The 23,790-nt window shown below is 36.9% G+C and overlaps 1 protein-coding gene and 1 long non-coding RNA gene across 2 annotated transcripts in view; both read left to right on the top strand.

The window, feature by feature from the left end:
• The window catches only part of FBXL17 (F-box and leucine rich repeat protein 17), a 268,473-nt gene that overhangs the window by 8,769 nt on the left and 235,914 nt on the right, over positions 1-23,790 (top strand). The window contains exons 2-4 of the mRNA XM_054653341.2: positions 4,663-4,785; positions 8,030-8,287; positions 8,992-9,123. Coding sequence (XP_054509316.2) covers positions 4,663-4,785; positions 8,030-8,287; positions 8,992-9,123 — 513 coding nt within the window. The remainder of the gene's footprint in view (positions 1-4,662; positions 4,786-8,029; positions 8,288-8,991; positions 9,124-23,790) is intronic.
• Positions 14,326-16,613, top strand: LOC143691964 (uncharacterized). Its single transcript, XR_013179781.1, has 2 exons — positions 14,326-14,404; positions 14,682-16,613. It is a non-coding gene; the product is annotated as an uncharacterized LOC143691964 (long non-coding RNA).

The following is a 23,790-nucleotide window of genomic DNA, read 5'->3' on the forward strand; positions in this document are numbered from 1 at the left end:
CTTTACCAGCTCCAGTGCCCTCTGGACACACACCAGCACCTCAGGGTTTTTTCTGTAGTGAGGGACCCAAAACTGACCACGGGATCGAGGTGTGGCTTCACCAGTGCCCAGCACAGGGGAATGGTCACTGCCCTGGAGTGCTGCCATGCAAGCCGTGAGCAGTTTCTCCAGGAGAGTGCTGCGTCAAAGCAAACTGGCAGACAAAATTCACAGCCTTTCACTTATTCCACCACATAGGTTGTCTGGTCATGGGAGGAGACCAGGTTGGTAAAGCAGGACATGCCTTTCACAAACCTGTGTTGGCTGGGCCTTACTCCTGGTTGTCCTGTATGTAACAACACTTGAGATGATCTCCTCCATACCCTTATTTAGGACCAAGGTCTGATGACAGGCCTGTAGTTTCCTGGATCTTCCTTCAAGCCTTTTGTGTAGATGAACATCACATGTATCATTCAGTCAACTGGAAATGCCCCTGTTAGCAAGTAGGACTGCTTGTAAATAATGGAAAGTGGCTTGGTGAGCACTTCCACGAGCTCCCTCAGGGCCCATGGATCCCATTTTGCCCTGTAGACTTGTGGGCCTGAAGTGGTGCAGTGGGTCACTGACTGTTCCCCTTTAGATTACAAGGGACTTTATTCTTCCCCCTGTCCCTGTCTTCCAGTTCAGTGGGCTGGGTACCTGGGGGCAGCCATCTTGCGGCTGAAGACTGAGGCAAGGAAGGTATTTACTGGTCTTTATGAGACTGCATGAACAGTTTATTTCAAAGCAAGAGCTTGTGGTTAAAGAATTTACTATGTCTGGAAGGTATGATAAAGCTGTCAGTGAGGAAGGTCAGGTATCCCTAAAATGGGATGTCGCCTGAAGGTTCATAGAGTCTCTTGCAGCCATTGAAGGGAAAGATAAACCCACTAATTTTAACAGTGACATGAAAGGGTGAATCAGGAGAAACTGACATCTGCATTAGGAATTTGAGCTGAAAGAGGGTAAGATGAGAGAGAGGGAGCTCCTTTTCCAGAACTCTGCGTCCTCTACCCCTGCCTTTTGCCAACAGGGAAAATAATGTAAAATGATTCTATAAAAAGCTATTCAATTTTTTTTCCTTTACTGTGCTGAAGGATATTCTGGTGTTTGGAAGAGGGATTAGACAGTAGAGGGGGGAGCAAACTGAATGGATTCATGGATATGGAAGTGTAGATGTTTGAGTACAATCCTCAGGAATTAAATGTGCTAACTAGTAGAACCATTGCCATCCAAGTTATTTGTCATAAGCGGGAATTAAATGAACAGGCCTGTGTGTAGGAATAGTTTTCAGCTGTATTTATACATCCATTGGAATTAGAAAATTTAAGCCACGATATCAGTGTGTGTCTAGAGAATAATACTGAATTAAAAGGTGGTGAAGTCATCAAAGTGAGTAGAAGTGTTTTATGCACTAGTGTAGTATTTTAATCAGTAGCTCAGCTAATCACTTAATGTGAGGGTGATGTGCCACCACCTGGGATGTGTATAGTCCTTGCTTCTAAATTCCATTTAGTGTAATTCAGTATGTCATCATCTAGCAAATGCAAGCTCTGAAGATAAGCTGTTGTTTTACATGGCATTATTCAGCATTCTTTTATAGCTGGAACTTTTATAGCTACTACAGATAATAAAACTGGCAAGGCCTTGTTTTTGAACACATACCTCTTGTATAACTTACATGGCTACTCCTGTGCATGCTGGGACTTCTGCAATGGTTTGGGTCTCCCTTCTCATCCTGGTGGCCTCACTGTTTTCTGAGAAGTCAGTTTGCAGCACCTGTACTCCTTAATTGTCTCTGCTTCTAGACTTGAGTACAGCATGGAGTAAAATATTACTACAAATGCTTTTGGACATTTTAAAGAATATTTTCTATGCAGCAGTACTGTTTGTGTCAAGTGCTTAATCAAACTTGTTTCTTCTTTGTTTTGTTGTTGCTACAGCTGCTTCATGCAGGAGAAACAGGTTAGCAGTAGGTCTGTGATTTGTAAGGGCTTTCAGCTTTTAGTGGGATGGTAGCATGATGGGTTGATCCTGACTGGGCACCACCTTCCCCTCCAAAGCCCTGGGACTCCCCTTCTTGACTGGTGAGACAAAACATTAGGAAAGGGTCATGAATTAAGGACAGGGAGAGATCACTCAGTGATTACTGTCATGGGCAAAACAGACTGAACTTAGGGAAATAGGTTGAATTTATTACAAATCAAATCAGACTAGGAAAATGAAAAGTAAAACGTACATCTTTCCTAACTGTTTTATCCTTCCTTGGCCTAACTGCACTTACATTTTTCTCCCTCCTTCCCCCAGCTGTTCAAGAGGACCAGAGTAGGGGACCAGAGTAGTCAGTTCATCATACCTTGTTTCTGCTGCTTCTTCATCACACATTCTCACTCTGTCTCTAGCCCAACTTGTTTCTTCTCAATGACATTTTTTTTTTCTCCTTCTTACCTTATTCCAGAGGTGCTACTGCCATCACTGACTGTCTTAGCCTTGGCCAGTGTGGGTCCATCTTGGGTGCTGGCTTATACTGGCTCTGTAAGATATGAGGGAAAGTTGTAGCAGCTTCTCAGAGAAGCTGCCTTTGTAGCCCCCAACTCTCAAAACCTAGCCATGCCAACCCAGGATAAACAAAATAGAATACAGATATTATTTATGGGCTTTTATTTTAACAGTGGCAGCTGTGTTAGCAACAGTCTTTACTGTACCAGGTTTACTATGTTCTTCAGTACTGCAAGCTTTGGTTTCTCAAAGGTGGTATTTCTACAAATAAACATATTTATTTCCCACTGGAGTAAAGATTAGTTGAAGTGTTTTATAATGCCAACCTTGATATCCTTTGTTAATATTAATTGAAGTCTAAATGTCTGTCAAGTGTCTGTCTAAACATAATGTGGATCATGTTGCTTTGTTCTATTCTAAGTTTTTATAACTGTTAAAAGATTCAGTCTTCTGTTTCATGTTGGTAGCAGGAATTCAATTTTCCCAGTGCTCTTACTAACTTAGAATTACTGAGCATCATCAATGAGCATCAGACTGTCACCTATTCTCATGTTTAGAATTACACTTTTGCAGGAAATGTCAGATGCCAAATTACCACTTATTATTCAGTGCTTTCTTTCTGCTTGACTGAGGGTGATGGTATTCTTTGAGTGCTGATTGCAAGTGCCTCCTAGTCCTGCTCATGGTTTCACCAGTATGGACAAGAACTACAGGGATAAAGCAGGCAGTGATTGTTTGCTCTTCTGTCTGCTGTGTTTAACTGGCTGCCTAATGAGAAGCAGACACTGACTCTGGTAATGGCCAAGCAAACGCCTGCGGGGAAATGGGGTTCATGCACAGTCCTTCAATACTGAGGAGTCTTGCATAAGAGATTGCAAGTTTCTCATAGCTAGAAAAAGAGTAGAATTATAAATTTTGCAAGCATGTACAGAGAATCATGAATTTGACCCCCTCCTCTAATTCAAAATCTTCTTCATCAAGGGGTCTTGTTGGGATATACATATTTAAAACTGCTGGGGTAAGCCATGCCTTAGAACAAGGAGTACAGTTCATGGTTGTTATTCTCGACAGTTTGTTGTCTTGTCTGTTCCAAAGCCCACCTAATGAACAAAGTTCTTTAGGCTACTGTTATATTTCAATGCTTCATTATTCCTTCTTTTTTTTTTTTCCCCTCTTTGCCATCCCTTTTCCTTGGCCAAACAGTACTAGTAGTTTCCTTGAATGTTTTCATGTTTGCTGAGCTTTCCTATGGACACTCTTGAGTATTTTCATGTTTTCTTGAGAAAATTACCTGAAATAGGCAGTAGTACTTCTATTTACTACTTGATGTCCTCAGATCAGTGAGAGGACTTTTTCACAATTTGCAGTCTGTACTCCTGTGTAAGTATAATGCCACTACTACCTTTTCTCAATATGGGATCACATGTAGATTTAAGTTCATTTGTGCTGACAGGGTACCTTCATGTGAACTCTTGACAGACCCTCTTTTTATATTTATTAATAAACAACAGTGTTTTTATGAAAGGGATGAATGTAATACATGCTGTGGCAATTTATGGTCTTGCTATAAAGTTATAGTTTATTCTTTTTTTTGCCAGCTGCTATAGTGCTCAAAACCTTGGGGTATAAAAGGCTAATTTTGTGCTTCAGTTCTCTTCTATGACACTGATTTACTCAGCTAATTTACTCTACCATCCCATATCCTCTTTCTGCAAGACTTGATCTTTTAATACCTTTATGACTCTTCTTACCAGTTCAGTTAAAAATAGAAAATAAAAAGAAAGGTTTCCTATCCATTTAATGATGGGAATGAAAGCACTTTTTAAATGACTTGCAAATAACACTGAGCTAATTTGTAATTCTTTAGGTGTGCCATCTCAGAAGCACTTCTGAAATTCAGTCTATGAGATGAGTACTTAGGATATATTCTATTGTTGGTTATGCTAATATGACTTAGTAATATTGTCAGTTCTTGTGGGATGTAGGTTTTTTTTTTGTTATTGTCTGACTAATCAAGAAGGGAGCAAGTGTGTTTATAATGCATGCTAATACTTTTCTGTCTTTTACAAGACGTCTTGATAATAAAATATTTCTGTCTCTAAAATAAGATTACATGTGACAAATTTATTTTTTCTTTCTTTACAGATATTTTCCAACTTATCTCTGAATGAGCGTTGCCTTTCAGTGTCATTAGTCTGTAAATATTGGCGTGACCTCTGTTTAGATTTTCAGTTTTGGAAGCAACTGGATCTCAGTAGTCGTCAGCAGGTATGAAGATATCATTGTGGAATAATTGTTTTCATGACTCTGAATTTGTTCTTGGAACTTGTACTTTTGACCAGGGGTAAACAAAAGAAACATATAAAATGGTGATATCTGTAGTTGCACGTATCTTTCTGCTATTCACTGAAAATATCTGCACCCTTAGATTGGTTCCTTTAAATATAGTACATTTTGTCTGAGATCAGTTACTATACAGTGTGGGCATAAGTACTATTTAAATTACCTGTCTCACTCTGCATCAGGTACTCTGAAGGTGTGAGATGTCTTATTAATTCAAAGACAAACATGAGCATTTCTGAGGTTGCTGTAGTTGGAAGAATAGTCACATATGTGGTGCTTGCTCTGTTTAACAAATTTTCTTTATTTTATTCTTCAGCTGGTATGGCTCCTACTCATTAGAAAAGAGACTGTTTGTTTTTTTTTTGTTTTCAGTGTTTTGGTTATTTTGGGCTTTTAGCCAATCCTAGAATTAAATATTTGTGGGTTTAATTTAGTGAGATCCCTAGGAGCCTAGCCTTAAATTGTACAGGGTAACTTCCCTCCTTGGAAAACTTTAGGGATGCCAGTATTGTTGGGCCACTGCCCTTGGGTTTCTTGTTGAGTAGTGACTTGCAGGGTTTATAAACTGCATCTTGACCATTTAATGAAAATACAGAGTGCAGAGAAATAACAACTGGACAGTTGCATTTGAAGAAGGATTTTTTTTTTCTTTGCAATTTGTCTTTGTTGTGGTTTAATCCCAGACAGCAGTCAAGGCCCAGGCAACCCCTTCCTCACTCCCCCACCAGCAGGGTTGAGGAGAGAACTGGAAGAATAAAAGCTACATAATTAATGAGTTTAAAGAGTTTAATAGTGAAAGCAAACCACACACACATATACAAAATAAAAATTAAGAACAAGACAAAGAATTAATTCACTGCTTCCTATCAGCTGGCAGGTGCTCAGGCATCCCCAGCAGAGCAGGGCCCTTGAGAAGACACTTGAGAAGACACTTCTCAATGACTTGAGAAAACAAACTCCATCACTGGAAATGTCCGTTCCTCTTTCTTCCCCTCACTGACTGACTGACTGTCTGACTTATACATTGACTGTGATGCCACATGATCTGGAATATCCCTTTGGTCAGATGGGGGTCACCTGTCCTGGCTGTGTTCCCTCCCAGCCTCTTTGCTAGTGTGGCCAAGTGAAAAGGAGAAAAAACCTTGGCTCTGCGCAATCCCTGTTTAGCTGTGAGAAAGCCAGCATGAATCCAAAACATAGTTGCATACTAGTCACTGTGAAGAAAATTCTACCCCAGGCAAAACCAGCACAGTTCTTTTCCATTTTAACACCTGCCTGGTGAAAGAGCAAGAAAAAAGATCTGACTTGCTACAAATGAAAACCTTATTGAATGCAGCAAAGACTGCTCCTCAGCTGTATAAGACAAAAATCAAAAGGGATTCGTGTTGCTCTCTTGCCCTCTTTGCTTAAAGCTAAATCTTGTCTATGCCAAGTAAATTTTTCTGAATGGTCCTTTGTAGGATTGTCTTCTTTTAAGATTATTGTCATTTTGGCTGACTACAATGTCCATAGATACAAAATAGATGGAATTTTTGTTTTTACAAAAGTGATAAGAGAACTTTGCTCTCTGAGCACCCAGGGGCTGCTCTGTCAGCCACACTGGCACCCCCTGCTTGGGACTGAAGCCGCTCTGTGGCAGCAGCCCAGGGAGGTGATGGATGCCCTGCTCGGCTCCCTGCACACCCCACACAGTCGGACCACTTTCCTTACTGCCTTGACTTCAGGTTTGCCACAGCAGAGTCTCAGACCTCTGGGTCCTTAAAATAATGTAATCATTGTGCAACAACAGAATAACACCTCAGGCTGGAGGAGGAGGGACCCTAGAAAAGGGACCCTTGTGCTTTTATGCCCTCACAGTCTGTGCATGGGTACATCTGGGGGCTCTTGGCTCCTGCTGTATTTCCAAGTGTTCCTCACCTGGCTGCACCACAGGTCTCTGTGCCCTTTGTTTTACAAAGGCCTGGCACTAGTTCATGGCCTTTTGCCTCTGGCTGTGCAACCTGGAGCTTGGCTGTACCCTGAGCTATTTGCACTGAGTGTATTCCTCAACAGTTCTCCCTTTGATTAAATGGAGCATACCTGCTAACATATTAAAATGAAAAAAGAAAAGTTTTAAGACATTGAAACACTGCCCTTCCATACAGCATTACTACAAATAAGAAATATAATAGAATGAAGGCTAACACAATTTCTATAGGGCACAAATCAGTATGAAATCACATATATTTCAGTAAACAAAGGCAGTAACGTTTGGTGGCTCCAAGTTACATAGTTCTGTTATTCTACTTACTATATTTTGGTATTCTACCTTCTCTTGGTTAAATGATTCCTATCCTTCTTATGTTAATTAGTCCACATACTCAGTCTTTCTGGTCTTTTGGTTTGGTGGGTTTCTTGGTTTGGTGGTCTGTGGTGTTTGCCATGTCCCCTTGCCAGAATTGCCTTTTACTCAGCTGGAGTTGATTCAACACAGTTGCTAAGTTTGCTTTGTTAGTTTCTTCCTTATCTAAGAAGTTCTGCCAAATGTCATTGTGGTCCATGAATTCTGCATTCTTTGTGTCCACTCTCAGTAGTACATTACTCTCCCCAAGACTGTTAACCTTTCTTAGGAGCTGAGGTCATTGAGGTACATCAAGTCTTAAACCTTAATAAGGCAATTCTACCAAAAAGTAATTTATCTTTCTAATACCTGGACATCACAGATAGTTTGTTCATGGCTAAAAAGAGAAGTAGGTCTGTGGTTACCCTCCTAACTCTGGAGCTCAGTCTGGTCCTGGAGAACTTCTGTCAAGCTGGGCAGCCATTTGGGATTCTTTTTGTGGTGACATAAATTCCTGCAGCTGCCCATATTTTCTGTACTTGTCTAGCTGTTGCCTCTCCCTCTGTGAACTTTATCATGAAGCCATCTAGCTACAGTCTACATAGTATGTCAGAACTGGCTTTCCCCTAATTGACCATATTCTATCAAAACCATCAGCCCCCCCCACCCCTCTGAAACAAACCAATTGCAGTAAAATATTCAGCCATAGGTAGTATTTGTAAAGGAGGTATAGTTTCATTTTTCGTATAGCTCATGGAAATTCATTTTACAAACAGCCATTTTTGTCCAAGTGACATTAAAGATTTTTATGGAAAAAGTTATATGTGAGTATTTGTTTTTTCTTTGCAGGTCACTGATGAGCTGTTGGAAAAAATAGCATCAAGAAGCCAGAATATTACTGAAATCAATATTTCTGATTGCCGCAATGTATCTGATACAGGAGTATGCATATTAGCAATTAAATGTCCTGGGCTCTTAAGATATACTGCCTACAGGTGTAAACAGCTTTCTGACACCTCTATTATTGCAGTTGCCTCTCAGTGTCCTCTTCTTCAGAAGGTGCATGTGGGCAATCAAGACAGACTCACTGATGAAGGCTTGAAGCAGGTAAACATCCATTCCCCAGATTCCTTCTGAAAACTTAGTATATTTCAGCTTAGCAAGAAGAAGAACATACCCTTTCATTGGATTTAATTAAAATGATGAAAAATCTTTTTTTAAAAAAGTTGGTGTATGGAGACATTTTTTTGGTGTGATAAATGCTGTTCTCTAGGACTGCACATACTTTTTAATACCCAGGGATTGAATCATCGCTTTTGTAGTTAAATGTGCAGTTTGACTCCTATACTTCACTTCTGTTGGATTCAATTTTCCTGAGCTTGGTTGCTATTCAAAACCCGTGTTTAAGTAACTCATTTTTGCTTCATGAATGTTGAAGGTGACTAAGATCTTCATTTGTTGGAGGTGCAGGAAGGTTTCATCAACTCTCAGAGAGTGTTAAAGGAGCATTTAGGAGTTAGGATAAATTAAATAAGCTGTTGAGCATAAAGACATTGTTAGCTACCTGTGCACACAGCAAATAACTTAGTTTTTATGTGGTACTGTTAGCTCCATTTTGTTGACTGTAGTTAGCAACTTCATTTTGTCACGTATGTAATTAGAATCTTTCTTGTTTGCATACAGTGTTTCAAAGCCGAAAAGAAAGATAATTTTTAATAGGGGGTGTAGAAGCAGAAAAAAAATTTTCTCCCATCTCTTCATTTCAGTCAAATTCTGTTGTTTTTTTCTCATTTTGATTTCATTAATTGCAGCTCGGCTCAAAATGCAGGGAATTGAAAGACATACATTTTGGGCAATGTTACAAGATCTCAGATGAAGGAATGATCATTATAGCTAAAGGCTGTTTGAAGCTGCAAAGAATATATATGCAAGAAAACAAATTAGTAAGTACATATCGTGATTTTGTTCTTCCCAAGGCATTTTTTGATTGTCAAAGCTTTCTATTGCTCTTTATCTTTTAAAAATTTTCTTTAGAATGGCTGCTTTTTGCAAGTGAATTGCTTAAAAATGTTTCTGGCTGGGAAAATTGCAATTCTGCAGAGATGGCACAGAAGGTGATGCAAAGTACAAGTTAAGCTAAATGCATTAACTTCTTGTTTTTAACGTGGTATTTCTTCAGTAGTTGTTTTTGGGAGGTGGTTTGTATAGGAAAACACAGTTCATATGAGATGTTTCTTTTGTTTCTACAAGTGCAGTAAAAAGTGCAAACATCTAAAAGATTTTTTGGAGCTCAGGTTCTTGATTACAAGTGATGCACTCTGATAATATTTTCTTGAAATATGTCACTTTCTCATCAGGATAGAGTAGTGTGCCTATGCTAGTAGAAGGAAATTGTTGAGGAGTAACAAAACAATCTTGAGTCCTAATTCTAAGCAGTCTCTGAAAGGATGGTTTCTAATGCAGAGAAAGAGTAGCTTGCAAATGACTTAAGTTTTTTTTCTAAATTTCATTCTATTTTTAAAATTTATTTCTTGTAAGAAAGTAAAATTGCTTGCAGTTGAATTTTAACTGTCAGCTAACATCGTGGTTATAACCTTTGTTTCAAAAGTGCTGAATTGGAACAAATAAATTGTGTTTGTAAGAAAGCAGCATACCTTGTATTCAAGAATTAGTCGATATTTAGCTTCAAAAAGATAAAGAAGTGGTAATGCTCAAGATTGCTTTGCCTTTTTTTTTTTTAATAGAAACCATTCTCAAATCAACGAAGAAAGAAAAAGGCAGCCAGTTATTGGTTTTGATTAGTACTGTAGAAAGTTGAAAAATAGGAGACAGAGACCTAAACTAAGATTTCTGTGTAGTTTAAATGCAGAAAAAGAACATGCCCCTTCTCTTGTGTTGAAACACAATCTTGAATACTGTTGAAGCTAGTCTTTCTTACCTTAATACATAAAAAACTTTAAATATGACAAAGAAAAAGAAATTATCTGAGAAGTCTGGAAGGAAAAACCTCTTCCTTCCTTCTCTAGAAAGAGAATGTTGGGTTAATTAAAATTAATTAACCCACCTTTTAAAATTAATTAACCCTGTCTTTGAAAAGAAGAGGAAAACCTTCAAGATTTGCATAGTTGCATGTGAAAAATGACTTAATTGTAATTAAGAAAGTAGTGTGTGTAAATACCTGCATAAGTACTTGATCACTGGAAAATTTGGAGGCAAGGAATTAACTTAGCTTTCCTTGTAGATGCATCTTAGAGTTCTCATCATTGAAGTTTTTATTCACTTTATAGTATGAAATATAACCTAAGAAGTTGTTATTGCAGTTATTAGCATTTAAAGACTTTTTGGTTTTAGTATCTGAAATATCATTGATGTTCCTGGTTGAAATGGAACACAGGAAGTATTTTAATCCTTTTTAAGACAATCGTGAATTGTACACTTAACTTGCAGTCTACTTGGTTACTTCATTGTTGAAAACATAACACTAATTTTTATTTGCAAATAAGACAAAAATATTTGCTATCGAATAAATAGGAAATTTCTCTTAATTTTACCCCTTCTGGTAATTTGTCTAGTGACTTACCAAAACTGAATTTTTGCCTAGTTTTTAATGAATTTACTTTCTTTTTTGAAGTATCTAATTGTACTTAAATTCCTGCCTATCCTTAATTTTTCAGGGGGAAGAAAAAGTCATGGGGCAAACTTGGTATAGCTCTGTAAAATTAAAATTCAGATTCATATGTTCAAATGAAATAAGTTTTGAAGCTGTTATGAACTCCAGGGTGTTGAATCCTTAGAATAAAATAACTCCTGAACAATGCCCTTAGATGACAAAGCTGAAGGAGCTGCTGTGCTTTCCCTTTGCTAGGCACAAGAGACTTTCAGGTCTTGCTGGCAGTGTTGTTTTGTGTGATGACCCAAGACAACTTTTAAGAATTCTCATGCAATTGTAAAATACAAACTTTTACATGCCAAAATAGTTTAAAAATAAAGGGATTGTTTAGTTGGGGAATTGCCTTTAAAGGGAGTCATGGTCGGCAAATGGTTTGTCAAGTTCTGTGGGTTACTTTTCTCCCTTCTAAAAAATCTCCTTAATATTTGGTGTGGCACATATTGCTTCCTGCTCCACTGGTGAAGAAGGTGTTTTGGGGAGATATGTGTTGCTGTGTGTGTGTGTATTTTCAAAGTGATTAAGCATTCATTCTCTGAAATCAAAATATTCTGTAGCAAGAAAAGTGTACTTGACACACAAGGGCTTGGTCTGTGTATTTAAAGTTCATAAATTGTCAGTATGCTAGAAGGAGGACTCCTATCCTCCCCTTTTAAGCAAATGCTGTAGCATCCATGTAAATAATGTAAATAGTCTTATGTTTTGCATTTTCTTGTTTATTCCTTTCTCAGAGGTACTTAAAATCATGTGTATGACTCTTATAGGCAATTTCTATTAATTTCAAAATGTGTAGTGCATTACAGGTAGTACATGATTGTTGAGTTTTCATATAGGCTTGTCTCACACTAATGGATTTTACACTTCAAAAATACATCTAGGCAGAGGCAACCATCAGCTAAATAATGACTTTGTGAGTGCTACTTTGCAGTAAAATGTGTGTGGATCAGGCAACACAGTTCAGTTGCTTCATCTGTTGCTAAGTAACTCTGTTATCAGACTGCTGAGCAGAAGCAGAGAAAGGAGAATTTATGTTCTGATTGTTGAATATGCTAGACATTTCACAGAAAAATAGACCCTTTCCTGTCTTTGAAGTGCTGATTATTTCATGGTAATAAGCAAAAGCTGCAATTAATAAATGGGACAAAGAATGTAGGAGGAAAAAGTTAATGTTGCATGGCTAACTCAGCAACAGAAGGTTGTTGTTATTTGCATAACTGTTTAGGATTTGTATCTCTTCAAAATATGTTTATTTTTCCTCTGTCCTTTGAATGACAGAAAATTATATGCTGAGCCTCTTCTCTGAAGCATACTGGCCAAACTGGGACCTAGTAAAAATAAAAAAAAATATAACTTTTTAGGACTTATGAAGTGTGCCGCCATGTTGTGTCTCTTGATCTACCCCCAAGAAGTCTGATGCAATTGAATAATCTCACAGAATTTCAGTGTAAATGGAAGAGCAGATTATAGCTCTGTCCAAGCAAAACTAGAAAATTTCTTAATTTCTTGGCTGAATTTAGTTGGACTTCCTATTTTATGCTTGTGACTGATATGGTGTGCTATAACTTCTGTGTTTGCATCATGTGAATTTTCAATGTGAATGAAGCTGGTGGCAGATGGATAGGTTGATTTCATTGTTATCTTTGTACCAATTGCTGTTTTTAATCTTTCCACCTGACATAAAGAGTACCTAGCTTAGATGTAAAGCCAGAGAACTGTTCCACACTAATGTGTAGTAATCTAGCTGAGACACAGAGAGGGGGTACTTCACCTGGATGGCTTTTATTGCAATAGAATGGTGGCGTCCTAAAATATGTTAAAGGATTTTTGAGATGCAGAACTCAGTGACTACAGTGCACTCAAATGAAAGGGTTCTCTCCAGAAGCTTTTGTGCAAGCTCTCTGTTTTCTTTATTTTGAATAAAGGAGATCTAGATTTAGGAGCTCAATGTAGAGCTGAAGAAAACCTTTCTCCACTTAACTGAATTGATTTTATACACTATTTTCTTTTTAGTTACTTTTCCTTAACTGGGTAACTTAATGGCTAAAATTATGTTACAATTGTTGCCAAAACTTAACCAGGTGGTAGTTACAAGTTTGTTCCTTTCTATTCCACCTAGCATCTGTGGATTTTTGTGGTGAACTAGATACAGGTAATGGGAGAGAGCTTTTAAAGATAAAGTGGGATGGAGTTTTTGAAATTGTAAGAGAATGTCAGTATTCCTCCTTCTATACTTTGTTCCCATGCTCTCTATTCTCTTTTACAAGCTCATTTAAGAGTGGATGAGCTAGTATAGTAGCTGCTGTGGCAGCACTTCTTCCTTTCCAATAAAATGATGTTGTGAAGTGGATCCTTAAAGGCAAATTAGAGGTTTGATGGTTTCCAGATATGTTCATTAAGACAGTTAGAATATAACTTGGCCGTGTTTCTATTTCTTCGTTAGACTCTTGAGTCTTCAAGTTCAAGATAACCCAGTTTTGGTCCAGTTGGCAATATACTTGATATGCGATAACACTTTTAAAGTACATATTTTACAGGTGGCTATTTAGCAGTTTTTTAAGATGGGTATTCTATAAGGGTTCTGCTTACCTTTGCTGTTTGTAGCAGACAAGAGTTTAAATTCAAGTTAACTGTGATGCTATGTTTGATAGAAACTACAATGCTTAAGATATGTGAAAAATATGTTTTAGTTTCAGTAAATAAGAATTAAGGTAGACTACACAGAATATTACGGTTTTGTTCCACAATTAAACAGTTAACATATGCTTTTACAGCATTGACTGGAATAAACTTAGTATAAAAGTGTATAGTAAAAAATAAACTTAATTCTCATATTTTCTGAATAAAAAGTATTGTGTAAGCTGATAGATTTATTTTTGTCTTTTAATGATATTCCCCTCCCCATTTCTGTTTTTACTTTGGGAACCATTTCCCTTCCTGCTTCATACTTCTCATCTACAAAACACTTACTTCAACATTGTACCTTGTGTCACAAACATTGAGAGGAGAGTATTTTGCTTTGAGTTTAGCCCAGGCAAATTGTTTCAGGAAGAATGTATTATAGGGCTTATAAACTGCACAGTGTCAAATGTTTAGAATGTATAATAATTTACTTTGTTTCAATGCTAACAGGTAAATGAAAGAATTTTTTTTGGGAAAATATTCCAAAAGAATGTAATTTCCCTGTCCTTTTTCCATCCCCCACAATATATTCCATATGCTATTTCTCTTTTTACATGCAGTTGCTTAAAACTGTTCTTCTACTTGAAGAAATTTCAGAAAAGAATTGATTTCCCATGTTTCTACAGGCATACTTTCCCAAAATACTTTTGAACCACTTTATATCATTGTTTGAGGTTTTGAAAATCTCAGATTTACAGACTTTCCCCTTCAATTACTATTTTTACAATTAAAACCCCATGTTCAGAAGGACCCTGCTTCTGGTTTTCTTTGCAGACACAGGCACCTCCTTCTCCTTCAGATGTCACCGAGGTTTCCTGCAGAAGAATCTCAGACGCTGGATTTATAAAAATAGAGGTTTAATAGAGATCTAGTATCAGGTCAGTGAAGGTTGGGTGCCTTCAAAGAGAGACCCAGAACAAAGAAAACCTCAGGCAATGTGGTTTGTCATAAGTCAACCCTTGTGACTTATGCATCCACCTCTCACACACTCTTCTCATGCCTTGATCTAATGGTAGTTTTTAGTTTGTGGTCTTCTAGCACTTCCCTGGTTTCTTTCTCCATGTCCACCACACAGGCAGGCCCTTGATTTCTTGTCTCATTGAGTTACAGCTTCTGCTGACAACTGTAGCCTTCTTATTCTCTGTTTTTTTTCAGGTGCACCTGCACAGAGGATGGAAAGCTAAAAAACCACTAGTCTTAATATAAGAAACATTGCCTAGCAACAACCAAAACGTCACTATGTTATCAATATTCTTTTCATACTAGAGCTAAAACACAGCGCTGTACCAGTTCCTACGAAGATGACTAAGTAAATTATTCTGGCTGAAAGTATATCTAGGTCTAAGTTCACAGCTTCTGGCCTAAGGCTTCAGCAAATCCAGCTACTGATGCTAACTAAGCAAGCAACACACTAAATCTCACAGCTTTGTAATGTCATGTAGCTCATCCTTCTTAGGACTTGTTTGTCCTGAATAATTAGCATCTCTCAATAACTAGTTGCTTACTAGAAGTTTATGTACATATTCAGGAAGATCATGGAGTCATGGAATGATTTGGGTTGGAGGGGACCTTAAAGAGGTCTGGTCCAACCCCACTACCACTGCACCAGTAGGCCAGGTGGCTCAAAGCCCCATGCAGCCTGTCCCCTTCCAGGCATGGGGCAGCCCATAGCATCTCTGGATAACCTGGTCCAAAGCCTCCCCACCCCCACAGTAAAGGACTCTGTACTTACTGAGATGGATTTCTCTCTTGTGTACGATGTATATCATAGCTTTGGATAATGATGTTTCATCTATTGTCAAGTACTAAATTAGAGATTTCTGAAGCAAAAACCTTGTGGAGATGGTAGGCTGGTAGTATGCACTAGTAATGATGAAGTCCCTCTTGTATTTTAGTCTCTCAAACAGTTTACATACACTCCAGAACCACCTAATGTACTATAAAAGTAAGGTTCAGCGTTTTTAAAATGCGTTTAACAGCTATACTGATACTAAGATGAGGTGTAGGAAGTCATGCTTTCATAAGAACTACATGAGACATCTGTCTGGTAGTAAAAATGCTATGGAGAAGTTTGTCTTTTGACAAGCTCTTCTGAAACATTTACTTTATGAATTTTTTTAACGACATAAAATGATTCTAGAAATCTTAGAAATCTAACTTACAGAACCTTATTCCTTAGAGTTCAATTTTTTTTTGTTTTTTGTCTTTTTTTGTTTCGATCCATTGCATTTTGACTTGGGCAGTTTCTATAATACTGTTCCTGCAGTGAAACATTTATGCCAAGTGTGATGTTAATAGAAGGGAAAAAGGCATAACTTGTGTACTTCAATTTTCAATTTTCAATGTAACTTTAAGTACTGTGTCAGTGAACACAGTGCGGTGTTGTCACCCTTAGGTGGCGGCATTGACTTTGTAGTGGTGACGAGCTCCCAGTCCGAGCTGTGGGGAATTGCCAATGCGTGGCAGATAATTTCTGACTATTGTGCTGGTTCCACAGACCCTGTGTTCCCTTCAGCTGCCAGGATTGCTATCAAGAGCAATTCTTAAGTGTCTCAATAAGGTCAGCTGTATGGTTTCACCACTCTCTGCTTCTTTTCTATTGTTTCTTTAGACAGGTACTGCATTTTGATGTTGTGAGTTTACTTGACATGTACAGTGTGTGTGTGTACGCATTTAAAAGTCACCAACAGCTGGGGTTGTAATCTGTATTTCTGAATTAATTATACTTTTTGACTCCTTTCAGGTTATGTGCGATTGATTAATGACTGTACCTACTCTACTGTTTAAAAAACTTCCAGTTTTGATATTAATATAAAATTAGGCATTATACCACTTGAAGCATATCTTTGGGCTGTAATTTGTTACCACTTTTAATAAACATTCTATATATAAAAGTGTGTAGTACATATGCTGTAGATTTATACAATTACAAAGAAGTGAGTGATGGTATGAAAGAGTGGAAAAGTGGCTGATACAAAACTTTTTTTCTACTGTTTGGTCAGCATTATAAGGGGATTTTCCATTTTATACTTGCAGATGATGTATTTTGCATATAATTTTAATAAAGGGTAAATGCGTTTATTTATACATTCAAGTGACATCTTTTTATGTCTGTGCATTAATGGTTTGCCATGTTGGTGTTGTACATCAAGCTTAGGAAGAACTGTAACAAATAATGTTCTCAGTGTTGAAGATTCTAGTATTGAAAATCCAAATGGATGGAGGTAATTCAAAAATTCTAAATGGAATATACAGGAAAATTTCAGGAAATTGTGAGTTTTAAATTTTGAGTTAGAATGTAGGCACTTCTGCTTTTTGTTTCTCTTGTTTGTTTTTTGGCTGCTCTTGTTGTTGAATAAGTTATTTGAGCTTTTAATTAAAAACTTGATGACCAGGAATTGGTAGCTGGATATGGAGCCTTTTCAGTTGTTTGAAATATCCATATTTAGTTGTCCTTTGGGATCACTGGTACTACAGTACTTTAGTCACAAACCAAAGTCCATTATACTAGAGTAAAAAATCCTTCCACTAAAATATATGCTGTGAGATACTAAAGTTATCTAAATGGAGCTGAAATTTCTGTAGTTTGTTTGTTTTCTTGTTGGGTTTTTTGTTTACTTGTTTTAATCTGGTGGTATCTTGTGTCAAAGAGAGCACTGGCAAACTCCAGATGAATCACTTGTAGGTTCTTCATCTGTTAAGTTGGTATCTTGACTCATGTGGTACTTTATAAGATTCTTCAGCCATTCACTAAGGGTAGCAATAAATCAAAACTGATAATATTTCTCCCAGTGAGCTGTGATGCTTACTGAAAGAGATCATAAGTATGATGCTGTGAAGCAAATCCCTTAAAACTGTCAGTATCATTATTTTAAAATAGTGGTAATTTGCATCAATCAAAGATAATACAAATATGTTTTTTATTTGTATACGACAGAGACAAGATTATGTAAAAGCAATGAATGACAGGTAGGCATCTTTGTTTATATAATTTCTTTCAGCAAATTCCAGTTAAACTTTTTTATCTTTATGAAGCTAGAAGAATGAACTTGTCAAATTTCTGAAGCTGTGGGAAAACACTTTTGTTTCCCAAAGAAATTCACTGTAACTTATATAGGTTACAGTTTTCAGTATAAGAGGTCAGATGACAAGTTCTACAGATGTCTGCATTCTCTCCTCTCATCTTGCTATAGTGACTGGTACCTGGGAGCATGCATATAAATGTGTGTTCTCTGAGGGTATATGGAGGTGCTTTTCCAGGCAGTTGTATTGTCCAAAATGCTACATTGTTGGTAAACAATGTTACAGGGCAAATTGAATATGCACGGAGACTGAGCTGCTGAAACCATCCTAAATACTGTCTTTTTTGAGTGAAGGTTAAATTCTTATGAGTTTTAAACTGCAGCATCAGTCCCCCTTGTGAGTAAATTTTTACATTTATACTTGGATTTACTCTTAAATTGCAAATTTATCATTCATGCTCACTTTATGCACTTTCATCCTAGGGATTTCAGCATTATTTATTTTAGAATTTGCTCTGGCCTTTCAATTGTCATTGTTTTTTTAATCCAGAATGATAATGTTTAAAAAACTGTGTTTGTCTGAACTTTAGACATAGGTGCTCTTGTAGTTATTGTAGCAAATTTTGAACATCCTATTCTGCTTTTCAGAACTATGTGTAGCTTTCCCCGAGTTTTTTAAGAGTCCTTAGCTTAGTGTTCCTCCTTTTCCTTGTTTAGTATAGTTTGTTTTTCTAAATTAATTTTTAAATTACTATTTTCCAGTAATGACTATTAAAAGTTATCTGTTGTATCTGAGGCTTTCCCTAAAAATTGTCTTTCTGGGGTGATCCTCAGACACGAGCTTGTGGTTGTCTCCATTTGGTCTTGTTCTGTTGCATCCAAATGTGATTTCTTCAGGATTTTTTTTTTGTCTATGTCTCTCTGGGAATTGTACATTATTTTGTCATTATGCAATTAAATTACAGTTTTCTGAAACAGCAAAATTATTTTAAATTCTTTCAAGTTTTTGTGAGATTTTTATATATATATCTGTATATATATGTGTGTGTGTGTGTGTGTGTGTATCTGTGTATTCTCACTGTTACCCTACTGATTCTCCTCCCCATCCCACTGTGGGTAGTGAGCTGCTGCCTGGGGTTAAACTGCAGCAATGGAGAAGATTTTGCTGGTCTTCCCTCTCCTACCACCTTGGTAAATTACAAGTATGCTTTAAGAATCTTTTCTATCTGAAACATCAAAATGGAAATTAGGAAAAAAAATCTAGACTACAAAATCATGAAAAAGATCAAATATGATTGGGAAGTACTTATTTTTAAATGTTTTTCTTCTTGAATGTAAAGAAAAACAAACAAAATACCTCCAAGGGTAAGGTTTTCATAATGTATTTTTATTTTCCTCACTCCCAAGAGAAAAAACTACTAGATTTGGTAAATGCCTCAATGGGCCAACTTTGTTGTGGATGAGTGTGCATTGCCAGCAGAAGTTTTCCAGAAGGCTTGTTGGGACTGCTTCCAGAGGCTGCATTTTTGCAGTAGTGATTGCACGTGGTGCTGCTGTTGGAGGCCGTGGCTCTGCCATGGTCTCCCTCATTAACGCATTAAATCGTGCCCAGAGGATTTGTTGGTAGGCCTTGTGTGTCTGGTGATGCCACCCTGCTGATGCTGTCTGTGCTGTTGTGCCAGAGGTACATCTGTGCAATTCGCCACTGTCAGGGTTTGCAGCAAGGTGTATTAGGTGTGACAAAAGAGGTGTTTGCTTTGCATAAAATGTCAGCTTTGCAAGTCTTCTCATCTGCACAGTTCTCTTTTATTGTGTTTCCCAGTCTGTTCATGTTTGGAGACTTTAGAGTTTTTAAAAGATGCTTTTATAAAAGCAGTTTTATAGTTTTCTTTCAAGTAGTCTGAAGTTTTTCAGTATCTTTTTTGATTTGCTCTTTAAAATATGTGAAAATGAAAGTTGTTGGTCACACTGAAATTGCTGGATTGTTTTGGTGGGAGGCGGAGTGTTTGCTGTTAATCTTGTGCAGCTTCTTGAAAATACAGGGAATTACTCAGCTATGTAGAGAATACTTACATTGTATAACATGAGTGAGAGATTTGTGATTGTATTCTTGAATTGGATGATTTCAGCTACTACATAAGGCTGTTTAAATATATTTGTTATTTCAGAAAGATAGTAATTTCTAGAATAAAATAGTAGTTGATAATTTCTGTGGTTTTAAGCATTTTTGAAAATACCTTAATGGTGCACACTTCAAAAATTTATACTTTATAGGTTTCATAACAGCTCTATATTGTACTGTTTTACTTCATTTCTAGTACATCTCTTGCATCCCAGAATTCCTTAGAAGATTTATTCTTCCTATAGAGTTCATTCTTGAGCTAATGTGCTGGGGTTTTTTATAATGTCTCTTAACAATGTACAGTCTGGAAAACACTGTGCTGTTACTGATGCTACTAGACTACAATTTCTCCAGGTTTTGAAGTGTTTGCAACAAAGTTTCAGGAAGTTTTGGAATGCTTTTAATGAGATAGAAATAGAGTGGGTGTTCGCTCTCTGTACATCTTGTAGCTGTTCTGTGCTTTTTTGTTTTTCTTTTTTAGCCTTGCTTGGGAAAGGTGATGCAAATAAACTGTTTTGGAAGGATTGCTACAGCTGACCTTTTGTTTTTTTTGATTGTGATGCTAGTCCTCTGTGTAATGAATGAAACTGCAGTGCCTGTAGAGATAAGTGGTTGATGTTATTTTTTTGCTGGGAAAAAAGCTATGTGGACAGTGAATTTTTAACTTGAATGGTACTACTTTCTTACTAGTTCTGTTATACAAATGGAAAATTGGGAGGACTATCATCCTTTGGTGGAAGTAGTTTTTTGTAAGGCAACAAAATTCTTGTGATTCTATCTGGTAGGACTGTCGTGTCCTGTGAAGGCCACTAGCTGCCTCCTCTATATGCTTCATTCTTGGTGGCAGAAGTTATCTGGAAATTCCAAACTTCTCTGAAGGTATTCCCGCCATTTCAGATACTTTGGTAGTGGCCTAGTTGTTTTCATGCACGTGACAGTTGTGCTGCATTACAACATAAATTCAGGTAGATCACATTGTTTTCCTCTCCTATAAACCACTCTGTCTGGGACTGAAAAGTATGATAGAAATGGGTTGTCCTGGATTTTCACAGTGAGATACTGCTGGTTTAGTTCATTGGCTTGTGCTTTTACACGGCAATAGTGATTCTTGGACTGTAGAAAGAGACCTAATATATCTGTGAACTGACACCCTCCAAAAATAAAATTTGGGTGAGGTAAGGCAAAAAGCTGCTATGCTAAGTTCCTTATTTTTATTGTTAACTTTGGCTTAGCTGGTAATTTCCTCTAATCTTATGAAGATGATGATAGTGTGGTTTCTACATTAAAGCAGGCACAAGTAGAATATTGAAACAAATATTTTAAGCTCCCGCTCTCAAGCTACAAGTATTTGTAAGGAAAATTTCAAGTACATTTTAATTAAGAAGTATATCCAGATGCCTATTTTGACTATTTTTGTAAATTTTAAGCTATTTACTTAGTAATGCATAGAAATGTGGTGACACTAATTCAACAATTGGTAAAGTCTAGGTATTTCTGTGTCTGCAGATCAATATCTACTTGCCATTTGGCAATAGATTTTAAGTTTGAAGATCGACAAGGTAATAGAAGGTGATTAAAGATACTAAATGTGCATTAAAGACAGTTGAAAACTTGGTGGTTTTTGTGGTATAAACACTTTTGATCTGAAGAGTATTTCTCTGTGGTTGGTTTGCATTTAGATGCTACTAGCTGTGCAGAAATTTTGTAGTGCTATATGTTTCTAAATGCTCCACCATTTTTAGCATGCTATTTGAAGAAAAAGAATTTAAATATTTTATTCTATAATATTATCTGGCTTATATTTTCAAGCAATATTTGCAAGTAAAAATGTAATATTTTTGTCCAGCAGTTAAAAAAAAATTAATACATTCTTCTTTAATTAAACATGTTTCATGTCTTTCTGTGTCTGGTCTTTTTAGGAAATTCTGCTTTGAAAGAAGTGAAACTTCAATACATAATGAAACAAGGCAGATCATATATTTAGGTACCTTCTCTTATGAATGTGTGCCTCAATAAATTGTTCTTTTAATCTGGTAATTCTGTTAAAGATGTCATTCTATATGAATCAAATCTGCCATGCATGAAGTGGTGTGCTAGGGCTGTGTTTACTAGGACAGGCAGCTTCTGCCACAGTTAGTCTCTAACACAGGAGACTGCGCCCCTCTTTCATCTATATAATTCTACAGGCATATTTGTTCCTGACAAATTTGGCTATCTTAAAAGTAGTGTTCAATTTATTTTTTTTTCCAGATGACACTGCAAATGATTTTCTTTGTTTAACACAGCAGGTGGAATTATTGTTGTTTTTACTGGTTGACCTTTTTGCAATTGTATTCAGAAGGCATATGATTATGGTTTTCTTTATTTTTTTTAATTTGTTTTCTTGTCTTGCAGAAAAGACAGGCTTCTGATTGTAAGGAGTAATTACTAATGTTGTACACCACAAAATCAACATTTTTGTAAAAGCAGCTGATTCTGAAAACAAATATTATTGAACAATTGCCAATTAATTTCATATTGCAGTCATTGCAGTTTGTAGTACTTGCATAAATGTAGCATTACAATTTCCGTTTTCGTCACATTTTCAGTTGCACATAGCTTTCCTTTGCTTTTTACTTTAGAGAGAAATTCTCCTTCTAGCTAGGGAGAATGTATGTGCCAATCTTTTGTTTGGAAAAATTCTCATTTTTCACAAAAAAGTAAGAGATCTCTATGAATATCTCCTTTTGAATCATTAAAATTCAGGTTTGTTCTACACTAGTTAAGAGGGGAACCCAGAGCAGTATGACAGATGTCCTTCTGCTGTTTTATTATCCTTTGAAAAATACAGTTTGCCTATGTTCAAACCCAGGTTTGAAGAGAAAGATTGTTATTTGCTGTATATACATGTCATCTATGCTAAAGAAAATTTATTTTGAGATGGATTACTTAGATGGATGTAGAGCAGTGTGACGTGACTTGGCACAGGTTGAACGTTTTCTGTTCAGAGTGTGAAAAGGTTTCGTCGGGCTACGTGGTACTTCTGTCACTACATGCTGTGGTCTGCTCTAAGTGTAGGATCAAATAAAAGCAGTCATTGGTGGTTTTTCTGTTGTTTTGTCTTGGTTTGCTTTTGCTCATCTATGTTTTGTTCCCTGTTGGTTTTATGAGAGGAACGTGGGAAAATAAGGAAAGCTCTTGACTCTCTTCTGTCTTGTCTGAGAGGCTTTCCATCCCTGTGGTAAAAATCAGTGGATGGCATTGATTTTTTTTTTTTTGGCAGCTTTAACTAAATATCTAGATTTTATCTTGGAAAAATAAAAATGAAATTTCTTGGTGATGGATTTTGGATGGAATTTTGGGCTTGTTTGCTTTTGAGGCTTGGGGGTTTTTATGATCATTTGGAGAGTATGGCTTGGGATTAAAGAAAGTGAGAATTCTGGAAAAGCCTTGCTACTGAAATCTGCAAGATGATTAAAAAAACTTGCTTTCCCAGAAGTCATATGTTCTTCAATACTGAAAAGAGAGTTTACAATGGGTGCTGAAACATTCACTCCTACTTTTTCCATGGTTCTCCCCTAAAGTTGAAGCTTGGCCTAATCAAATGACAGATCAGTTATAAGTGATGCTGCTCTCCAAATACACCCAGTCTTACAGCCCATTCTGGCTTTTTTCTGCTGGAAAAGAGTGGGGATTGGCAGTCAGATTTTCCCCAAAGTCATGTTTCTTTGCCTTCTTTCTTCCCCCCCCCCCCCATTTCTGGGATGTGTGTAAGTCATTGGTGTTACTAGTACTGTTTCTGAGAGTGAATGTAAGCCATTTTTATCAGAGAGGATTGCTAATTTGTGCTCCACGTGATCTTGTCTTTAAAATGAAAGATTACTAAACTAATAGATGAGTGTGGAATAAAAGGAAAAGATTATGAGCATCTGACTAACTTGGAAAAATTAATTCTTGAACATGTTCCCTGGTGTATAGGTTCCTCAAAATAAGAGGAAGGGGAAACCACATCCTAAGACATTGAGTTTGAGGATAGGAATTATGAAAAATGGTTTTGGATTCATCCTTAGCAGTGAAATCTCGCACAGCTGTACAGCACAAAGTTAAAAATTATTTCACTGCTGAGCTGGAATACTTTTGC

The sequence above is a fragment of the Agelaius phoeniceus genome, chromosome Z, assembly GCF_051311805.1.
Source record: "Agelaius phoeniceus isolate bAgePho1 chromosome Z, bAgePho1.hap1, whole genome shotgun sequence".
Classification (NCBI taxonomy): domain Eukaryota; kingdom Metazoa; phylum Chordata; class Aves; order Passeriformes; family Icteridae; genus Agelaius; species Agelaius phoeniceus.